Source organism: Oncorhynchus mykiss, chromosome 1 (genome assembly GCF_057628025.1).
Source record: "Oncorhynchus mykiss isolate SJ-2025 chromosome 1, ASM5762802v1, whole genome shotgun sequence".
In the NCBI taxonomy this organism is placed as follows: domain Eukaryota; kingdom Metazoa; phylum Chordata; class Actinopteri; order Salmoniformes; family Salmonidae; genus Oncorhynchus; species Oncorhynchus mykiss.
In genome coordinates, this window is record NC_143022.1 from 47,370,778 (window position 1) to 47,389,251 (window position 18,474).

General features: G+C 42.5%; 1 protein-coding gene and 1 long non-coding RNA gene across 3 annotated transcripts in view; one reads left to right on the forward strand and one right to left on the reverse strand.

Annotated features, from left to right (window-relative positions):
• The window catches only part of LOC149985523 (uncharacterized), a 509,038-nt gene that overhangs the window by 106,103 nt on the left and 384,461 nt on the right, over positions 1-18,474 (forward strand). The gene's annotated exons all lie outside the window — the stretch shown is intronic.
• The window catches only part of LOC110523903 (spondin-1), a 141,001-nt gene that overhangs the window by 75,022 nt on the left and 47,505 nt on the right, over positions 1-18,474 (reverse strand). For both annotated transcript variants that reach the window (XM_021603048.3, XM_021603039.3), the window contains exons 4-6: positions 13,821-13,894; positions 13,438-13,560; positions 11,416-11,564 (exon numbers count right to left, since the gene is read on the reverse strand). In XM_021603048.3, coding sequence (XP_021458723.1) covers positions 11,416-11,564; positions 13,438-13,560; positions 13,821-13,894 — 346 coding nt within the window. The remainder of the gene's footprint in view (positions 1-11,415; positions 11,565-13,437; positions 13,561-13,820; positions 13,895-18,474) is intronic.

Here is an 18,474-nt window from a genome sequence, read left to right on the forward strand (position 1 = left end):
TTCATGTGATGTATTGTTGTCTCTACCTTCTTACCCTTTTTGCTGATGTCTGTGCCCAATAATGTTTGTACCATGTTTTGTGCTGCTACGATGTTGCGCTGCTGGCATGTGTTGCCACCATCCTGTGTTGTAATGTGTTGCTGCCATATTATTGTCTTTCTTTATGTAGTGTTTTGCTGTGTCTCATCGTGATGTGTTTCTCTTTATTATTTTTTATTGTGGCAGTTGGTGAACCAGCCTTGGTTTCCTATTACTAGCCTGTTCAACCTCTCTTTCGTGTCGTCTGAGATTCCCAAAGATTGGAAAGCAGCTGCGGTCATCCCCCTCTTCAAAGGGGGGGACACTCTTGACCCAAACTGCTACAGACCTATATCTATCCTACCCTGCCTTTCTAAGGTCTTCGAAAGCCAAGTCAAAAAACAGATTACCGACCATTTCGAATCTCACCATACCCTCTCTGCTATGCAATCTGGTTTCAGAGCTGGTTATGGGTGCACCTCAGCCACACTCAAGGTCCTAAACGATATCTTCATCGATATCTTCATCGATAAGAAACATTACTGTGCAGCCGTATTCATTGATCTGGCCAAGGCTTTCAACTCTGTCAATCACCACATCCTCATCAGCAGACTCGACAGCCTTGGTTTCTCAAATGATTGCCTCGCCTGGTTCACCAACTACTTCTCTGATAGAGTTCGGTGTGTCAAATCGGAGGGTCTGTTGTCCGGACCTCTGGCAGTCTCTATGGGGGTGCCACAGGGTTCAATTCTTGGACCGACTCTCTTCTCTGTATACATCAATGATGTCGCTCTTGCTGCTGGTGAGTCTCTGATCCACCTCTACGCAGACGACACCATTCTATATACTTCTGGCCCTTCTTTGGACACTGTGTTAACAACACTCCAGGCAAGCTTCAATGCCATACAACTCTCCTTCCGTGGCCTCCAATTGCTCTTAAATACAAGTAAAACTAAATGCATGCTCTTCAACCGATCGCTGCCTGCACCTGCCCGCCTGTCCAACATCACTATTCTGGACGGCTCTGACTTAGAATACGTGGACAACTACAAATACCTAGGTGTCTGGTTAGACTGTAAACTCTCCTTCCAGACCCACATCAAACATCTCCAATCCAAAGTAAAATCTAGAATTGGCTTCCTATTTCGCAAAAAAGCATCCTTCACTCATGCTACCAAACATACCCTTGTAAAACTGACCATCCTACCAATCCTCAACTTCGGCGATGTCATTTACAAAATAGCCTCCAATACCCTACTCAACAAATTGGATGCCATCTCTCCCAGTGCCATCCGTTTTGTCACCAAAGCCCCATATACTACCCACCATTGCGACCTGTACACTCTCGTTGGCTGGCCCTCGCTTCATACTTGTCGCCAAACCCACTGGCTCCATGTCATCTACAAGACCATGCTAGGTAAAGTCTCCCCTTATCTCAGCTCGCTGGTCACCATAGCATCACGCACCGTAACACGCGCTCCAGCAGGTATATCCCTCTGGTCACCCCGAAAACCAATTCTTTCTTTGGCCGCCTCTCCTTCCAGTTCTCTGCTGCCAATGACTGGAACGAACTACAAAAATCTCTGAAACTGGAAACACTTATCTCCCTCACTAGCTTTAAGCACCAGCTGTCAGAGCAGCTCACAGATTACTGCACCTGTAGCCCATCTATAATTTAGCCCAAACAACTAACTCTTTCCCTACTGTATTTATTTTATTTTAATTATTTATTTATTTTGCTCCTTTGCACCCCATTATTTATTACTTTTTTTTATTTTTATTTTTTTACCCCTTTTTACCCCTTTTACCCCGGCCGGTTACGACAGAGCCTGGGCGCGAACCCAGGGACTCTGATGGCACAGCTGGCGCTGCAGTACAGCGCCCTTAACCACTGCGTCACTGCACCCCATTATTTTTATTTCTACTTTGCACATTCTTCCACTGCAAATCTACCATTCCAGTGTTTTACTTGCTATATTGTATTTACTTTGCCACGAACTGCTTTGCTTTATCTTGGCCAGGTCGCAATTGTAAATGAGAACTTGTTCTCAACTTGCCTACCTGGTTAAATAAAGGCGAAATAAAAAAAATACATATATTTTTTAAACTGCTCGGCATCCGATCGCAAGGCACTACAGAAGGTAGTATGCACGGCCCAGTACATTACTGGGGCCAAGCTTCCTGCCATCCAGGACCTCTTTATCAGGCAGTGTCAGAGGAAGGCCCTAAAAATTGTCAAAGACTGCAGCCACCCTAGTCATAGACTGTTCTCTCTGCTACCGCACGGAAAACGGTACCGGAGCGCCAAGTCGTGGTCCAAAACGCTTCTTAACAGCTTCTACCCCCAAGCCATAAGACTCCTGAACAGCTAATCAAAAGGCTACCCAGACCCCTCTTTTACACTGCTGTTACTCGCTGTTTAGCAGGCCGTACATATCAAGCTAAAAAACTAAATCAGCAACGCACTCACCAGCTTTCGTTATATATGTGACATAGACATGCTCCAACTGATAATTTACAATTTTTGACTGCTGTCATATCGACACTTACAGTATATTCATTATAAAGCTATTATTGCTTTTGCTGTTACCACGTTCCAACACAAAGCTTTCTGTTTCATAGGTATAACAAAGGCAGTCCACGAATAAGTGATTGAAAACTTAAAATTTGTGTTTTTTGTTTTTACATATCTTACAGTAAAAGTAGTTAAAACGATTGTGTTACTTAACAATAATATATACAGTACCAGTCAAAATTGGACACACCTACTCCTTCAAGGGTTTTTCTTTATTTTTACTATTTTCTACATTGTAGAATAATAGTTTAGACATCAACACTATGACATAATATATGGAATCATGTATTAACCAAAAAAATTGTTAAACAAATCAAAAAATATTTTATATTTGAGATTCTTCAAATTAGCCACCATTTGCCTTGATGACAGCTTTGCACATGCTTGGCATTCTCTCAACCAGCTTCATGAGGAATGCTTTTCCAACAGTCTTGAAAGAGTTCCCACATATGCTGAGCACTTGTTGGCTGCTTTTCCTTCACTCTGCGGTCCAACTCATCCCAAACCATCTCAATTTATCATGACTCAGGATATGACCCAGATGCAGACACAGGAGGCAGATAGCATATTTCTCAGTTAATTTATTATAAACACGGGGCAGGCAAAGGGCAGGGTCAGGGCAGGCAGAATGGTCAGAACCAGGAAAAACTAGGAAACAGAACTTGAGAAACAGGACGATGGGAAAGCACACTGGTAAGACCTGACAAGACGAACTGGCAACAGACAAACAGAGAACACAGGCATAAATACACAGGAGATAATGGGGCATATGGGCGACACCTGGAGAATGGTGGAGACAAGCACAAAGACAGGTGAAACAGATCAGGGTGTGACACAATTGAGTGGAGGTTGGGTGATTGTGGAGGCTAGGTCATCTGGTGCCGCACTCCATCACTCTCCTTTTTGGTCAAATAGCCTTTACACAGCCTAGAGGTGTGGTTTGAGTCATTGTCCTGTTGAGAAAAAATGTTATAGTCCCACTAAGCTCAAACTAGATGGGATGGGAATGCTGTGGTAGCCACGCTGGTTAAGTGTGCCTTGAATTCTAAATAAATCACAGACAGCGTTAGCGGCAAAGCACCCCCGTACCATCACACCTCCTCCTCCATGCTTCACGGTGGGAACCACACATGCGGAGATCATCTGTTCACCTACTCTGTGTCTCACAAAGAAAATGCGGTTGGAACCAAAAATCTCTCATTTGGACACATCAGACCAAAGGACAGATTTCCACCGGTCTAATGTCCATTGCTCATGTTTCTTGGCCCAAGGTCTCTTCTTATTAATGGTGTCCTTTAGTAGTGGTTTCTTTGCAGCAATTCTAGCATGAAGGCCTGATTCACGCAGTCTCCTCTGAGCAGTTGATGTTGAGATGAGCATTTATTTGGGCTGCAGTCTGAGGTTGGTAACTCTAATGAACTTATCCTCTGCAGCAGAGGTAACTCTGGGTCTTCCTCTCCTGTGACAGTCCTCATGAGAGCCAGTTTCATCATAGCGCTTGATGGTTTTTGCAACTGCACTTGAAGAAACTTTCAAAGTTCTTGAAATGTTTCAGATTGACTGACCTTCATGTCTTAAATTAATGACGAACTGTCATTTCTATTTGCTTATTTGAGCTGTTCTTGCCATAAATGGACTTGGTCTTTAACCAAATCCGGCCTTCTCTGTATATCACCACTACCTTGTCACAACACAACTGATTGGCTCAAACGCATTAAGAAAATAAATTCCACAAATTAACTTCTAACAAGGCACACCTGTTAATTTAAATGCATTCCCGGTGACTATCTCATGAAGCTGGTTGAGAGAATGCCAAGAGTGTGCAAAGTTGTCATCATGGCAAAGGGTGGCTACTTCGAAGAATTTGTGTAACACATTTTTTTTATTCCTACATGATTCCATATGTTTTATTTCATAGTGTTGATGTCTTCACTATTATTCTACAATGTAGAAAATAGTACAAATAAAGAAAAACCCTGGAATGAGTCGGCGTGTCTAACCTTTAGAATATATATACAGTACCAGTCAAATGTTACTTAAGACCATCATAAACACAGCCAAATTATAATCTTTGTGATAGAAGTGTTTCTCCAGTTTTGCCTCCAGCACCTTCACAAATCAGCTTTAGATGTATGGTAGATTCTGCCTATTTTCTACATGTGACAGCATATATAAAATGTATTAATTATTCTGTTAGAATGTTGCAGTCACCCGAGGCCCAATGGTTATGGTGTTCTAAAAAAAGTGTGCGTGTGCACACATGAGGTGTACCGTGAAAAAAAACATATGTCCGCCTATGGAAATCAAATGCCCGTCCAACTGATTCGATCTGGCGCCGGACCTGGCCTTACAGCAGCAATCAAGTTGAAACAATAACAAAGCATACTTCCTGCTCCGATTTTGGTAAAAAGCTGACAGATGGGGCTGGAGAAATGTTACCACTCTCAAATTCATTAGACACATGGATGCTATGACTGACCATCCATGATATCAAAATTATAGATTTAAACAGGTTTTTAGGCTATGTATTATTTGTTTACATTTACTTTGTTTACAAACATTGGAGTAAAACAAGTTTATACTTTGGGTTCTGATGGGGTATGACAGTTATCTAAGCTCATGAGGCATTTCTAAGTTATATTCTTTAAGAATCATGTTTTTTTAACAAAACAAAACATACATATAAAAGCGACAACATACAGACCCACACAAATATCCACAACATCAGTCCTACCCAGTCCCACCTGCTTACACCTCCATCTCCAGCACCCGCATCACTCTCCACATCAAACTGCACCATTTTGTCTCCCTCCCTCCATCACCCACACACTTTTAACATTTAGATAATAAAGCAGTTGACATTTCCATTCTTCAAGAATCAATGGGTGCATATCATTAATTAATGACTCCAAAATTGTATGTAACAACTGCCTGAATGCCCCTTTAAGGATGACATGCACAGGATAGAGACAGTATTAGCAAATATCACTATAATGAGGTTGTGCAGAAAGGAATATATTAAGGATAATTTGATTTAATTTCAAAATAATTGTTGCTTGACATAAAGTTGCAATTTGTTTGCTTCATTTTATGTATCATCCTGGTGTAATTATATGCAGTTCAACATCATCACCACAAGGTGTGAGCACTAGCATTTGTGTTATAGTCTAGCTTTACTACCATGTAAACAAACCACTAGCTAGGTCTCATAACCGGAGGTCAATATTACATGCCTAGCAAAAGCTAGCGGTTCATTATTATGTTTCTTAATTGAAACTAAGTAGGCAATACAGCTGGGTAAAATAGAGTTGTGTTTTGAAAAACAGAAAATTAAGAGCTAGTAGAGACAGATTTGTGAGGGCGAGAGAGGGGTTGATAGCGTGGTAATTACTGCTGCTAGCTCACTTTTGACATACACAATGTGGTCGTCAAACATTGGACTCGTATGCTAGCTACATTTAGTTGAATTTTATTGTTGGCTGTCATGAGATAAATTAATCTCTATCTAGCTGGCTAACAAAGTAAGCTGAACATTCTCTACCTTCACATCACACCAGCTCCGTGGTTATTTGCTGTGCTAGCCAAATGTATTTAGCTAACACCACTAGAGCAAACTAATAATAAACGGAAAATAGGCCCATCAGCATACTTATGTAAGGGTCTATAGCCTCAAAACACGGTTAAAACTGTCATTTTTTTTATTTCATGGATGGTCAGTCCTTGCAGCTGTAGCGCTCTCTATAAATTTGAGTATGGATATATTTCTCCAAACCCATCCATCATCATTTTATCAAAACAGAGGCAGGGTGGCAACTTTGTTATTATTTTAACTGCAGATTCTAGCTTGAATCTTCATTCATTATTTACAAAAATATCCAACAAAACATTGTATTAAAGTGTTCAGAACATGTAGATTTACATTCTGAGCCTCACTTCCAGCTCTTGTCCTATGGTGTCTCTTAAGTATATACAGATTAATCCATGTTTTGCCCTGCCTTATCTTGATGCTACTGTTATGTACTAGCGTGTCAGTGTTAAGAAGAAACTATGTCCCTTCCCTGGCAAGAAATGAATGCTGAGCTCCTTCAGTAGCATTTCCCCAAGGTCAGTAGCAGAATTAGAAAATGTAATCACCCCATAACCGGACAATGTGCCTTCCCGGGGCATTGTCAAATGATGAGCTCGGAATGTTATAATCTACCCTTATCATGTGAGAAAGAAAGGGCATTCTACAACACCCGATAGCCAGTGTCTCAATTCAACAGAATAGACGAAATTGCTGTGGCTTAGAGCTACAGTGGCAAGAAAAGGTATGTGAACCCTTTGGAATTACCTGGATTTCTGTGACACCACGAAAAAAGTCACTGCTGTCCAAAGAAAACATTGCTGCATGTCTGAAGTTTGCAAAAGCGCACCTGGATGTTCCACAGCGCTACTGGAAAAATATTCTGTGGACAGATGAAACTACAGTTGAGTTGTTTGGAAGGAACACACAACACTGTGTGTGGAGAAAAAAAGGCACCGCACACCAACATCAAAACCTCATCTCAACTCTAAAGTATGGTGGAGGGAACACCATAGTTTGGGGTTGCTTTTCAGCCTCAGGGCCTGGACAGCTTGCTATCAGACGGAAAAAGTGAATTCCGAAGTTTATCAAGACATTTTGCAGGAGAATGTTACGCTATCGGTCCACCAATTGAAGCTCCACAGAAGTTCTGTAATGCAACAAGGCAACAACCCAAACACAGAAGTAAATCAACAAAAATGGCTTCAACAGAAGAAAATATGCCTTCTGGAGTGGCCCAGTCAGAGTCCTGACCTCAAACCGATTGAGATGCTGTGGCATGACCTCAAGAGAGCAGTTCACACCAGACATCCCAAGAATATTGCTGAACTTAAACAGTTTTCTAAAGAGGAATAGTCTAAAATTCCTCCTGACCGTTGTGCAGGTCTGATCCACAACTACAGCAAGTTTGGTTGAGGTTATTGCTGCCAAAGGAGGGTCAACCAGTTATTAAATCCAAGGTTTCACATACTTTTCCCACCCTGCACTGTGAATGTTTACACGGTGTGTTCAATAAAGACATGAAAACGTACAGATGAACACGGTACCTTCAGGCGTTTGGAAATTGCTCCCAAGGATGAACCAGTCCCAGTCTCAAATCTCTGGAAGACTGAAACAGATTTCCCTCAACAATTTTCCTGTATTAAGCACTATCCATCATTCCTTCAATTCTGACCAGTTTCTAAGTCCCTGCTGATGAAAAATGTAAAAACTGGCACACTTTCCAGCTCTAACGCTAGTTTCTGCAATTTCGGCTAGGTTCGGCAGCTCGCTTGTGCTGAGATGGGAGGGGTGGCAATATTGAGGTGTGTCAAAAACCAGTGCAAAAGTTCACATTTTATACAGTGCTAATGGGAAGTTTTGAGACCCACAAAAAGCAGGTCTCAATGGTAATGCAGTTGATAATGGCATGGACTTTGAGGTTGGAAGCACAGCCTATCCAGCCATGGTGCACAATGCCCATGGAAAAGAGATGTACTTTTTGTGCCAGTGATTGGTTCCCCCCATTTTGTTTAATTTGGCTGGTTTATCAGCATTGCAGAGATGCATATTTTATTCTGGCCATTAGCCAAGTAGCCTATGAATAAAGGGGTTTGAAATGGTCTACTGAGAGTGCTTTGAAATATTTTGGAGGTTTTTGCCCTCATGTTTTTTCATCATTCACAATATACTGTACATACTCAAGTAGGCTATCCATCCCCACTTTCAATAAGCACACCTCGTCCGTGTTTTGAGAATCTGCCTTTTACAAAGGCAATTGACAGGAGCCTAGTATTTTGTATAGACGTGCAAATGTTATGCATAAAGCAATTTATGATATCATGCCTCTGACCTCATCTTATTTATAAATATTGTTGTTTTTAAAAAAAAGATAGCTTGTTTTTCATTTCATATCCAACCCCTCCATAGGGTATCCTTGCCCTAAGCCTCAGCTACTAAGGCTAGGTCAACAGCAATGCGTCATGTATATTATATCTTGACCTTGTAAAGTAGCCTATCCATAAAAGGTGTTTAAATGGTCTATTCTTCAGAGTGCCTTGAATTGAAATATACCGCACATCCTAAAACATCCACACACCTACCTACCTGCATACTATGTTTTGCTTGTTCAAGTATTCATCCAAACATATTTAAATTATTCCGTTCAATAATATAGTGTCAATGGCAGGCCTAGGCTATATTTTGCTTTTTGAGAACATGCCTCAAACATAAAATAACATTTACAAGAGCCAAGTGTTTTCTATTTTAGGAGACGTGTAAAAGACATATAGGCTAGGCTCCTTGAAGCAATTTACAACAATGTTGACTGCCAACACTCCACTTTTTTTTTTTTACCGTTGCCATTACTTGACGACAACGCAAAGACCGTCAATAAGAGGGTCTTATTCAGCTGATGGTTTGATGGCTTTTAAATGCATTCAGAATGAATCAGGGTGTAGCTAGGACCCGAAAACTGACTACTACCTCAAATCTACTGTTTGAGAATCTGAATAATCCATACAAAGGTTGGCGAGTAGTGAACGATTTGGAGTCCAAAAAAATATACACAGCTTCCTAAACAACTGTTGGTAGACTCACAGGTGGTAACTGAGAAAACCTCTATTCTGAACTCTTTTAATCAGCATTTTCTTGACGCAGGCAAATTATTTAATAGGGTTAAAAGGTCAAAATGAGCACCCTGTACACTCCCGCTCAAGGTTCTCTTTCCAACCTTTGTCTCAGAGGTGCATAGAGCCATGAAAGCAATTGATTATCTACACCTCCATCTCTTACTATTAGCTGCAGACCAGGTATTAACTGAAAGCGTCTGACATCACTATGATCTCCATAGTGCTGTTGGCTGGTCTTCGTTGACTCTAGGTAGGCTTAAACATTAGGCATACCATGATCGATAAGGCCATTTTGAGAAAACTGCCGCTTTATTTCTGTTCTTTTTCGATAAGGTCAGGAAATAAATACCAGTTAAGGTCTCACTCCTACTTACTTTTAACGGTTCTTAAAGTCAGAACAGATCATTGGAAAAGTGTCAAAAAGGTTGGTTGACACAAGTTACTGAGGAAAGTGATTGTCATTAGGACTTCATGCGGGGGTATATATGATACATTTTTATCTAGAACGCTTGTATGTTCTGTAATTATAATGTATGTGTGTCTACGTCTAAATTCTGTTCATGGTTTGTCTATGTCTGTAAATTGTTATGTCTGATATTTGTCTGAAATATTGTTCCCCCCTGCTGCTGTCTTGGTTGGACCAGGTCTCTCTTGAAAAATGTATTTGATCTCAATGAGACTAACCTGGATAAATAAAGGTTAAATCAAATAAAACAAAAAACCTACAGAACTTGAAACAAAAGCATGCATTAATAATGCCGATTGGCTTAGTGGTCCAAGGCACTGCATCTCAGTGCTAGAGGCATCACTACAGACCCTGGTTCAATTCCAGGCTGTATCACAACCGGCCGTGATTGGGAGTCCCATAGGGCGGCACACAATTGGCCCAGCGTCATCTGGGTTAGGGTTTGGCTGTCATTGTAAATAAGAATTTGTTCTTTAACTGACTTGCCTAGTTAAATAAAGGTTAAATGTTTTTTTGCTTTTTCAAATAAGCCATGGAATGTGTTGATTGGCCAGTGGCCAAACCCTCGTCACACTTATAACTTGTTTATACATCAAAACCCAGCCCTTTTGAGCCACCGCCAGCTATTGTGCTCATAATTCTGGCTGTGAAAATATGAAAAATATTTCTCACACACCCCCAGACCTATAGACCTTCAGCCAGCGCTTAGATTTACCATTGCGTTAGGTTTGTTAAACTAGAGCCCACTGTGCAAATAATCTTCAAATTCATTGTTTTACACAATATCTTATGACAGCACTGGCTGACCTTTTATACTGTCATAAGAAGGTTCATGTCCATTCAAGAATTTGAATACCTAATTCTATGGACTTGAGAACACTTGTCACTGCCACATCCACATCCACAAACAAAGTCATAATACGACCTAAAGACTGCTCGTTATATGGACCATTAACTAATATGTTTCCTGTGTAATTCTATCCAATTTCAATCAGTAATATATGTATACTGAGCACATTCCTACGGGTTTAATTCTACCTTGATTGATATCACAGTAATTTATTTTACAACAACAACAAATTGAATTATAAACAGAAAATTTGAAAGCGGAAATTGGTGATTGTGGCCCATCTCCAGAATCCGTGACAACCAATCATATTTGCTTGTGACAGGAAGTCAAACAGAACACTATCTTCCATCTGACACTTGTCAACATTCCCATTATTAGTCGGCCCTCACAGCACTGTGGAAAAGAAAATATCACATGGGTTATGAGCCTTTCCTGTGTGACCTTTAAGATTCTCTGTGAGGCGGCCATCCTTTCTCACCTCTCCCTCCATTAGTCATGCCACCGCTCCTCCACAGTCATCCCATGATGCCCCTCTGCATCTCATCTGTCCCTGGCCTCAACACTATTGTTGCCATGTCACCCGAGAGCAGGGAATTAGCACTAAATAGCAGAGCGGTGCAGATCAGCCAATATACAAACTTGTGTGATTCATTAATATGCCAGAGAGGTCCTGCCATTAACTGATCAACCTTTGACATGCTGTTTCAGAAGTGGAGACAGGCACATTAAGACATCAGAAAGTTCGATCAGTCACTTTTTGTCTGAAGATCAGATATAGCGGATCGGCAAACATGAACAGTTCGGAAACCATGATGTTTCTTTAGGACCTACCTTCTGTCTTATCTCCTCCTCCATCTTAACTGGAGACCCCAGCTCTGCCACCTGTTTCACCCCTTCGCTGGCGAAGCCACCGTACTCCCACAGGACATAGCTCCTGGAGTGGGACGCCCCGATGAGGGCTGACCAATGATTGGCGCGTCCTGTATAGGGTGGTGACAGAGAAACAAAGTCGCCTGCGTGTGTCTGTGTACAGATGTAGGATCTTAATTTGATCACCATGTTACAGGACATGTTAAACTCGTTGTGCATTTGAGGTTTAAAAAAGGCTACTGAAGTTTGCAATTTCCACTTTGAAATTTAAGACTTGATTTTCCCTTATGAAAAATCTATCAACCCCCTACAAAAATGTGGATGAATTAGAATCCACATAATAATTCACATGTTTTGTTGCTGCAGGACTATGTTCCTGCTGTAGCAAACTGTAGCAAAATTAAGTTCCTACATGTGTAGGTGTAGCGGCTGACAGATCGCTCCTGGCTTTAACGGTGTCTGCTGGGCGTGTGAGGCTAACAGCAGAGTGGTGGAGACAGTGTTCATTAGCCATGCATGTGGCTGGAAGGCCACTGTTAGATATACTGTGACAGGCCCGCACTTCCACTGGTGGAGCCCTCATCATTACTGAAAGAGTTGAGGCTGGAATAGACCCAGTCAGACAACACACACACACACCAACCAATTTGTATATATCATTGTTTTTACTTTGGCCACTCAACACTCCCCTCGGAAACCCTTGAATGTAATTACGTTTTTCCATGATACGCTTCCCTCCGTGAAAGATTATATATCAAGCTGGAGGGAAAGGGAAGCTATACAGTTCATCTCTTTAAGCCCATCAGGCCTATAGAGAATCCATGTGATGTGCTTTAATGTACCAAAACTTGTTTCTTGTTTCCTGCCAAAAGAGCCTCTTCCCATCTCAAATTATTTATGGCGATTCCCTTTGTAAGCTGTGACTACATAACACTGACTGCAGGGAATACGTGTGTGGTTCGGATCATCAGCTCCAAAAGAGGAGACTGTATCATAACAGCTATCCAATATCATACTGTTTTACTGACTTAGGCTTACTGAAAATTATTTGGTTAAATCCCAACAACACACAAATCATTTGAGCGAAATCCTCTAAACCAGTGGTTCCAAACTGGTTTGCAGTGAGGAACTCTCGGGGGTCCAGCAAAACCTTCCTAATCTTGTTTTTTTAACTGTTATAAACATGACCTGTGGAATGCAGTGCCGGTCTGATAAAACATTAAATGGCACACGATTACGATCTGTATCGTTGTTTCAAGTCCAGTGCACTCAGGCTGTTGTTATGTTTGTATCATTTTGAGGGTGCCCGAGCAAACACGAGCAAACTCATTTGTATGATTTTACTTTGTCTGTGAAAACGATTAGAACAGGCACGTCTGATTAGTCATTTGGGCTTAGCTTTACTCTGGGTTTAGCTATACTAGCTATACTACAGCCTCTGCCATATAACTAAACAGAGCATGGCTTTGCGTCTGTGGTTGCACCTTTACAATGCAGAAGGCATTGGCTCATCTTTAGCCCAAACCGTTCAAAACTAAAATACCTATTTTATCAGAGCTACATGTTTTTCTTTCTGGCTCAAATTGACAGGAAGCTCTTAAAGGGGTACACACAAATGAACCATCATGAGTAAGAAACTATGAAAACAAACCTTTAAAAAAAGTCACAGACAATAGATGAATATCCCATCAAGGTGTGCCACGGTTCCAAAAAGGTCGGGAACCACTGCTCTAAACTACAGTGTACTGTTCTTTCGTGCAGTATGTTACTCTAGTCAACAGACAGTCTAAATATGTCCAGGGTAAAATGTCATCTTTTTGTGTTTCTTCCAAAACCATAATGTCTTGCTTAATGACTATAAACGGTGCAGATCCTTTCACACTCCAGAGCAAACGGACAGTTGAGCAACAGGTGGGAAGTTGTACAGCAATGTGCAGTGTGCGTGGGTGTACATACAGTACATGACAGCAGTGAAGGACTTACTGGGGTAGTCTTTAGGGTGAATTTTCTCCGACCAGTTCCCATAGAAGGTGACTCTGTACTTGGCCGTCCCACAGGCACAGCATTCCGGAGGGGGCTTCTCTGTGGTCTCTCCAAACACAGCCTCTGAAACACACACACCCACCCACCCAGTCATACACACACACACACACACACACACACACACACACACACGACCCCTCAACCCCCCCACGCACACACACACAAAGTGAAGATAAGAATGGTGATCTTGCTTGACCGAATATAATTTTTGAATATGACTACATCCAAAATCTCCATTATAATCTACTACAGTAACAGATCATATAAAAGCATTGGGCTGTTCCAGTGAGAAGTAATATTCGTATAGGACAGATATGCTGTACCTTTCTCACACAGTCTGACAGTGAGGGAACCTTCATCCTGGAAGTAAATGATCCTCTTCTGCACAATGCTGGCCCTGCAGAGGAGAAAGAATAGCATTCCTTCTATTCACTGACAGCACAATGCAATACAGCGCTCATGTTAGCTCACAACTCCCAGAGGCGCACACGCACACACACACACACACACACACACACACACACACACACACACACACACACACACACACACACACACACACGAGGAGGAGCCTCGTAATTACCAGGCTGATAACCGATGCGCTGTAGCGAAAAAGAATGTAAGCTTGCGAGACTTCCGGATGGTTTTACAAGGTTACGTGAGGAGTGCAAGAGGCACTGACTGTCTGTTTCCTCTGAGGAGAGGTGGTAAAATCCCCCCCGTCAGAGCGCACGCCAGAGGCACTGCCAGACCTGCTCCCCATCAACCTCAGCAGAATACCAATGTGCAGAGAGCCAGACTGAGGCTGGTCCTCAGGACAGTCCATCAAAACTCTTGACAGATACTGTATGACTACTCTGTCTCACACTCTCTACAGCTCGTCTCCCAGGAGAGACTATTCTCGGTAGACAAAAACTTTTTGGGGGGTAAAAGATAAAATTGTGATCGTCTCACCAAACCACAGGATCTGAGGCCACGACACTGTTTCTCCAAATAGACAAACTCAAGCCCAAACCTTTCTCCGCAACTGATGTATATCCTCAGCCATACAGCTGTTCTAAAGGCCACAGTTACATTGTATGGAGCTCAGCGGGGACGTTGCATGTTATAAAACATCATTTTCACTATCATTTCACTTTAAAATGGGGCGGCAGGTAGCCTAGTGGTTAGAGTGTTGGACTAGTAACCGAAAGTTTGCAAGATCGAGTCATTCTGCCCCTGAACAAGGCAGTTAACCCACTGTTCTTAGGCCGACATTGAAAATAACAATTTGTTCTTAACTGACTTGCCTAGTTAAATAAAGGTAAAATAAATAAATAAAATGTGGTACAGGTGCATCAAGTTAATGACTTTCACCCATTGTAAATATCTTAACATTTGCTGGCATCAGTGGGTTGCAGTTGGGTAATCTTTGGTTAATACACTGCTCAAAAAATAAAGGGAACACTAAAATAACACATCCTAGATCTGAATAAATGAAATATTCTTATTAAATACTTTTTTCTTGACATAGTTGAATGTGCTGACAACAAAATCACACAAAAATGATCAATGGAAATCAAATGTATCAACCCATGGAGGTCTGGATTTGGAGTCACACTCAAAATTAAAGTGGAAAACCACACTACAGGCTGATCCAACTTTGATGTAATGTCCTTAAAACAAGTCAAAATGAGACTCAGTAGTGTGTGTGGCCTCAACGTGCCTGTATGACCTCCCTACAACGCCTAGGCATGCTCCTGATGAGGTGGCGGATGGTCTCCTGAGGGATCTCCCCCCAGACCTGGACTAAAGCATCCGCCAACTCCTGGACAGTCTGTGGTGCAACGTGGCGTTGGTGGATGGAGCGAGACATGATGTCCCAGATGTGCTCAATTGGATTCAGGTCTGGGGAACGGGCGGTCCATAGCATCAATGCCTTCCTCTTGCAGGAACTGCTGACACACTCCAGCCACATGAGTTCCAGCATTGTCTTGCATTAGGAGGAACCCAGGACCAACCGCACCAGCATATGGTCTCACAAGGGGTCTGAGGATCACATCTCGGTACCTAATGGCAGTCAGGCTACCTCTGGCGAGCACATGGAGGGCTGTGCGGCCCCCCAAAGAAATGCCACCCCACACCATGACTGACCCACCGCCAAACCGGTCCTGCTGGAGGATGTTGCAGGCAGCAGAACGTTCTCCACGGTGTCTCCAGACTCTGTCACGTCTGTCACATGTGCTCAGTGTGAACCTGCTTTAATCTGTGAAGAGCACAAGGGCGCCAGTGGCAAATTTGCCAATCTTGGTGTTCTCTGGCAAATGCCAAACGTCCGGCATGGTGTTGGGCTGTAAGCACAACACCCACCTGTGGAGGTCGGGCCCTCATACCACCCTCATGGAGTCTGTTTCTGACCGTTTGAGCAGACACATGCACATTTGTGGCCTGCTGGAGGTCATTTTGCAGGGCTCTGGCAGTGCTCCTCCTGCTCCTCCTTGCACAAAGGCGGAGGTAGCGGTCCTGCTGCTGGGTTGTTGCCCTCCTACGGCCTCCTCCACGTCTCCTGATGTACTGGCCTGTCTCCTGGTAGCGCCTCCATGCTCTGGACACTACGCTGACAGACACAGGCAAACCTTCTTGCCACAGCTCGCATTGATGTGCCATCCTGGATAAGCTGCACTACCTGAGCCACTTGTGTGGGTTGTAGACTCTGTCTCATGCTACTACTAGAATGAAAGCACCGCCAGCATTCAAAAGTGACCAAAACATCAGCCAGGAAGCATAGGAACTGAGAAGTGGTCTGTGGTCACCACCTGCAGAACCACTCCTTTATTGGGGGTGTCTTGCTAATTGCCTATAATTTCCACCTGTTGTCTATTCCATTTGCACAACAGCATGTGGAATTTATAGTGGTGCTTCCTAAGTGGACAGTTTGATTTCACAGAAGTGTGATTGACTTGGAGTTACATTGTGTTGTTTAAGTGTTCCCTTTATTTTTTTGAGCAGTGTATATCCCTGACTTCCATGGCTCTCTCCTTGGTTATGTTCTTCACGTCAAGGGTTTGGGCTGGGCTTCTGTCCACAACATTAGTTCCTGCGGGAGTGTTTAGGATCCTTTAGTTGTGGTCCCACACACACAGGCCTGTGGGCCCTGGCTCCGCATGTCTCCGGTGCTGCTGCCCGCCTGCAATCTCTGTGTCACTGGGGAGAGGGTGGCTATAGAGAGCGGAAGCTCCACGTAGACCTTCATCTCTCGTTCTTCTTCATCTGACTCTCAAACACTGTTTTTTAACCTCACCCTCAAAGAGAGAGTCTGCCTTTCTTCTTCATCAACTAAGACACTATTCAGGTCAAACCTCTAAGGGCTTCATATGCCGTGCCCTATGACATAATAGCCGTTGACATTTCTGTATACCAGATAAACTAGCACTAATGACAGGACTCTGTAGTGTAGAAGGAGGAGCATTGTTTTGGGATCTCAGCTGTTAAATGTGATATCCTTTATGAGATTCAGTGGGAGAAGAATTGGATCCTCTCCTAGCAGTAATTTGAGTTCTATTTGATGTTCAGTGGATAGAGTTGGCAGCTGTGTTTCGTGGCCTTTGTCTGGCAGGCAGCCCGACGCTCCGGTACGAGGTAGAGAGCTGTATCTCTGCTTTGACAGGCAAAGACAAAGTGACAGCAATACGGCGGGATTTGCATAGCAGATGTTTCTCAGTGCAACATTTATTGGAATAATACCAGGACTGCAATAAGCCATCTGTCGTATGGGACGGGAAGATATATTAGAAGTAACTATTGTGGATATAGCTTCAGAAAGCTCGGCAGAGATGAGTGAGTTACATCTAGCACTAAGTCAGTGAAGCTAAGCACTATTTGCAGGGTAAATACAGGGCAGGGGATGGAGAGGCAGGATGTGTTAGGGAAAAATATCGCTTAAATATCTATACAGCAGAGCTTAATTGTTCAGTATTCATGCGCCAATTCGATCTCACCTCAACTATACATTTCTTAACATAAGAAAGAGCTTTCAGGTGAGCAAGCAATATGCCATGGAAATAGTTATTTAACACCCAATTTCAACCGTTTTTGAGAATTATTAGGGTTAGGCTGAGTGTTCTCCCTTTATGCTAATCATGCAAGTTTGTGTGTGCGTGGGTAGCACAGCTACTCTAGGAATCCACTGAGGCAACGCCTAGCCGCCTGGCTTCACAACTCATGAAGCCGATGCAATAAAAAGACACTAAATCTCATCGTGCTTTTCCTGCCAATTCATTTTAGGTCTGTACCAGCAAGTATCCCCCACAAATGACATGTTAACGAAGACATACACTTTTGAAGATATAGTCGAAACAGTGATGAACTGTTGATCCTTGCAAAATGTGTTGTTCACTCAAGAATTTGTCAGCTAATGTTGAATTGGTCAGCTAAAGGGCATTCGGACTGCTAGCTCACTAGCTGTTGTGACAGTACATTTTTAATTTTTTGCCTATATAACATGTTTACAGTTAAGAGTCTTATTGATAACGAGTTCATAATATATCTAACAGGTTATGAAATTTATATCCAAATGCAATTTCATATGTAAGTGCTATTTTCTTGGCTGCCAACTTTCAAAGAAAGCTTGGAGTGAGGTTTTCCATCTTGAAAATCATTGCCCCCTGACACAACCCCTAGATGTGGGGTTTGGGGGTCCTCCCCCAGGAAAATGTTACAGTTTTAAAGCTAATTTCCTGCGATTCTACCTATTTTGACATGGCTTAGGACTATGACCAATAAATAAATAAACACACACACACACACACACACACACACAGTGTATTCGGAAAGTGTGTGTGTGTGTGTGTGTGTGTGTGTGTGTGTGTGTGTGTGTGTGTGTGTGTGTGTGTGTGTGTGTGTGTGTGTGTGTGTGTGTGTTTTTCCACATTGTTACGTTACAGCCTTATTCTAAAATTGATCAAATAATATTTTTTCCCTCAATCTACACACAATACC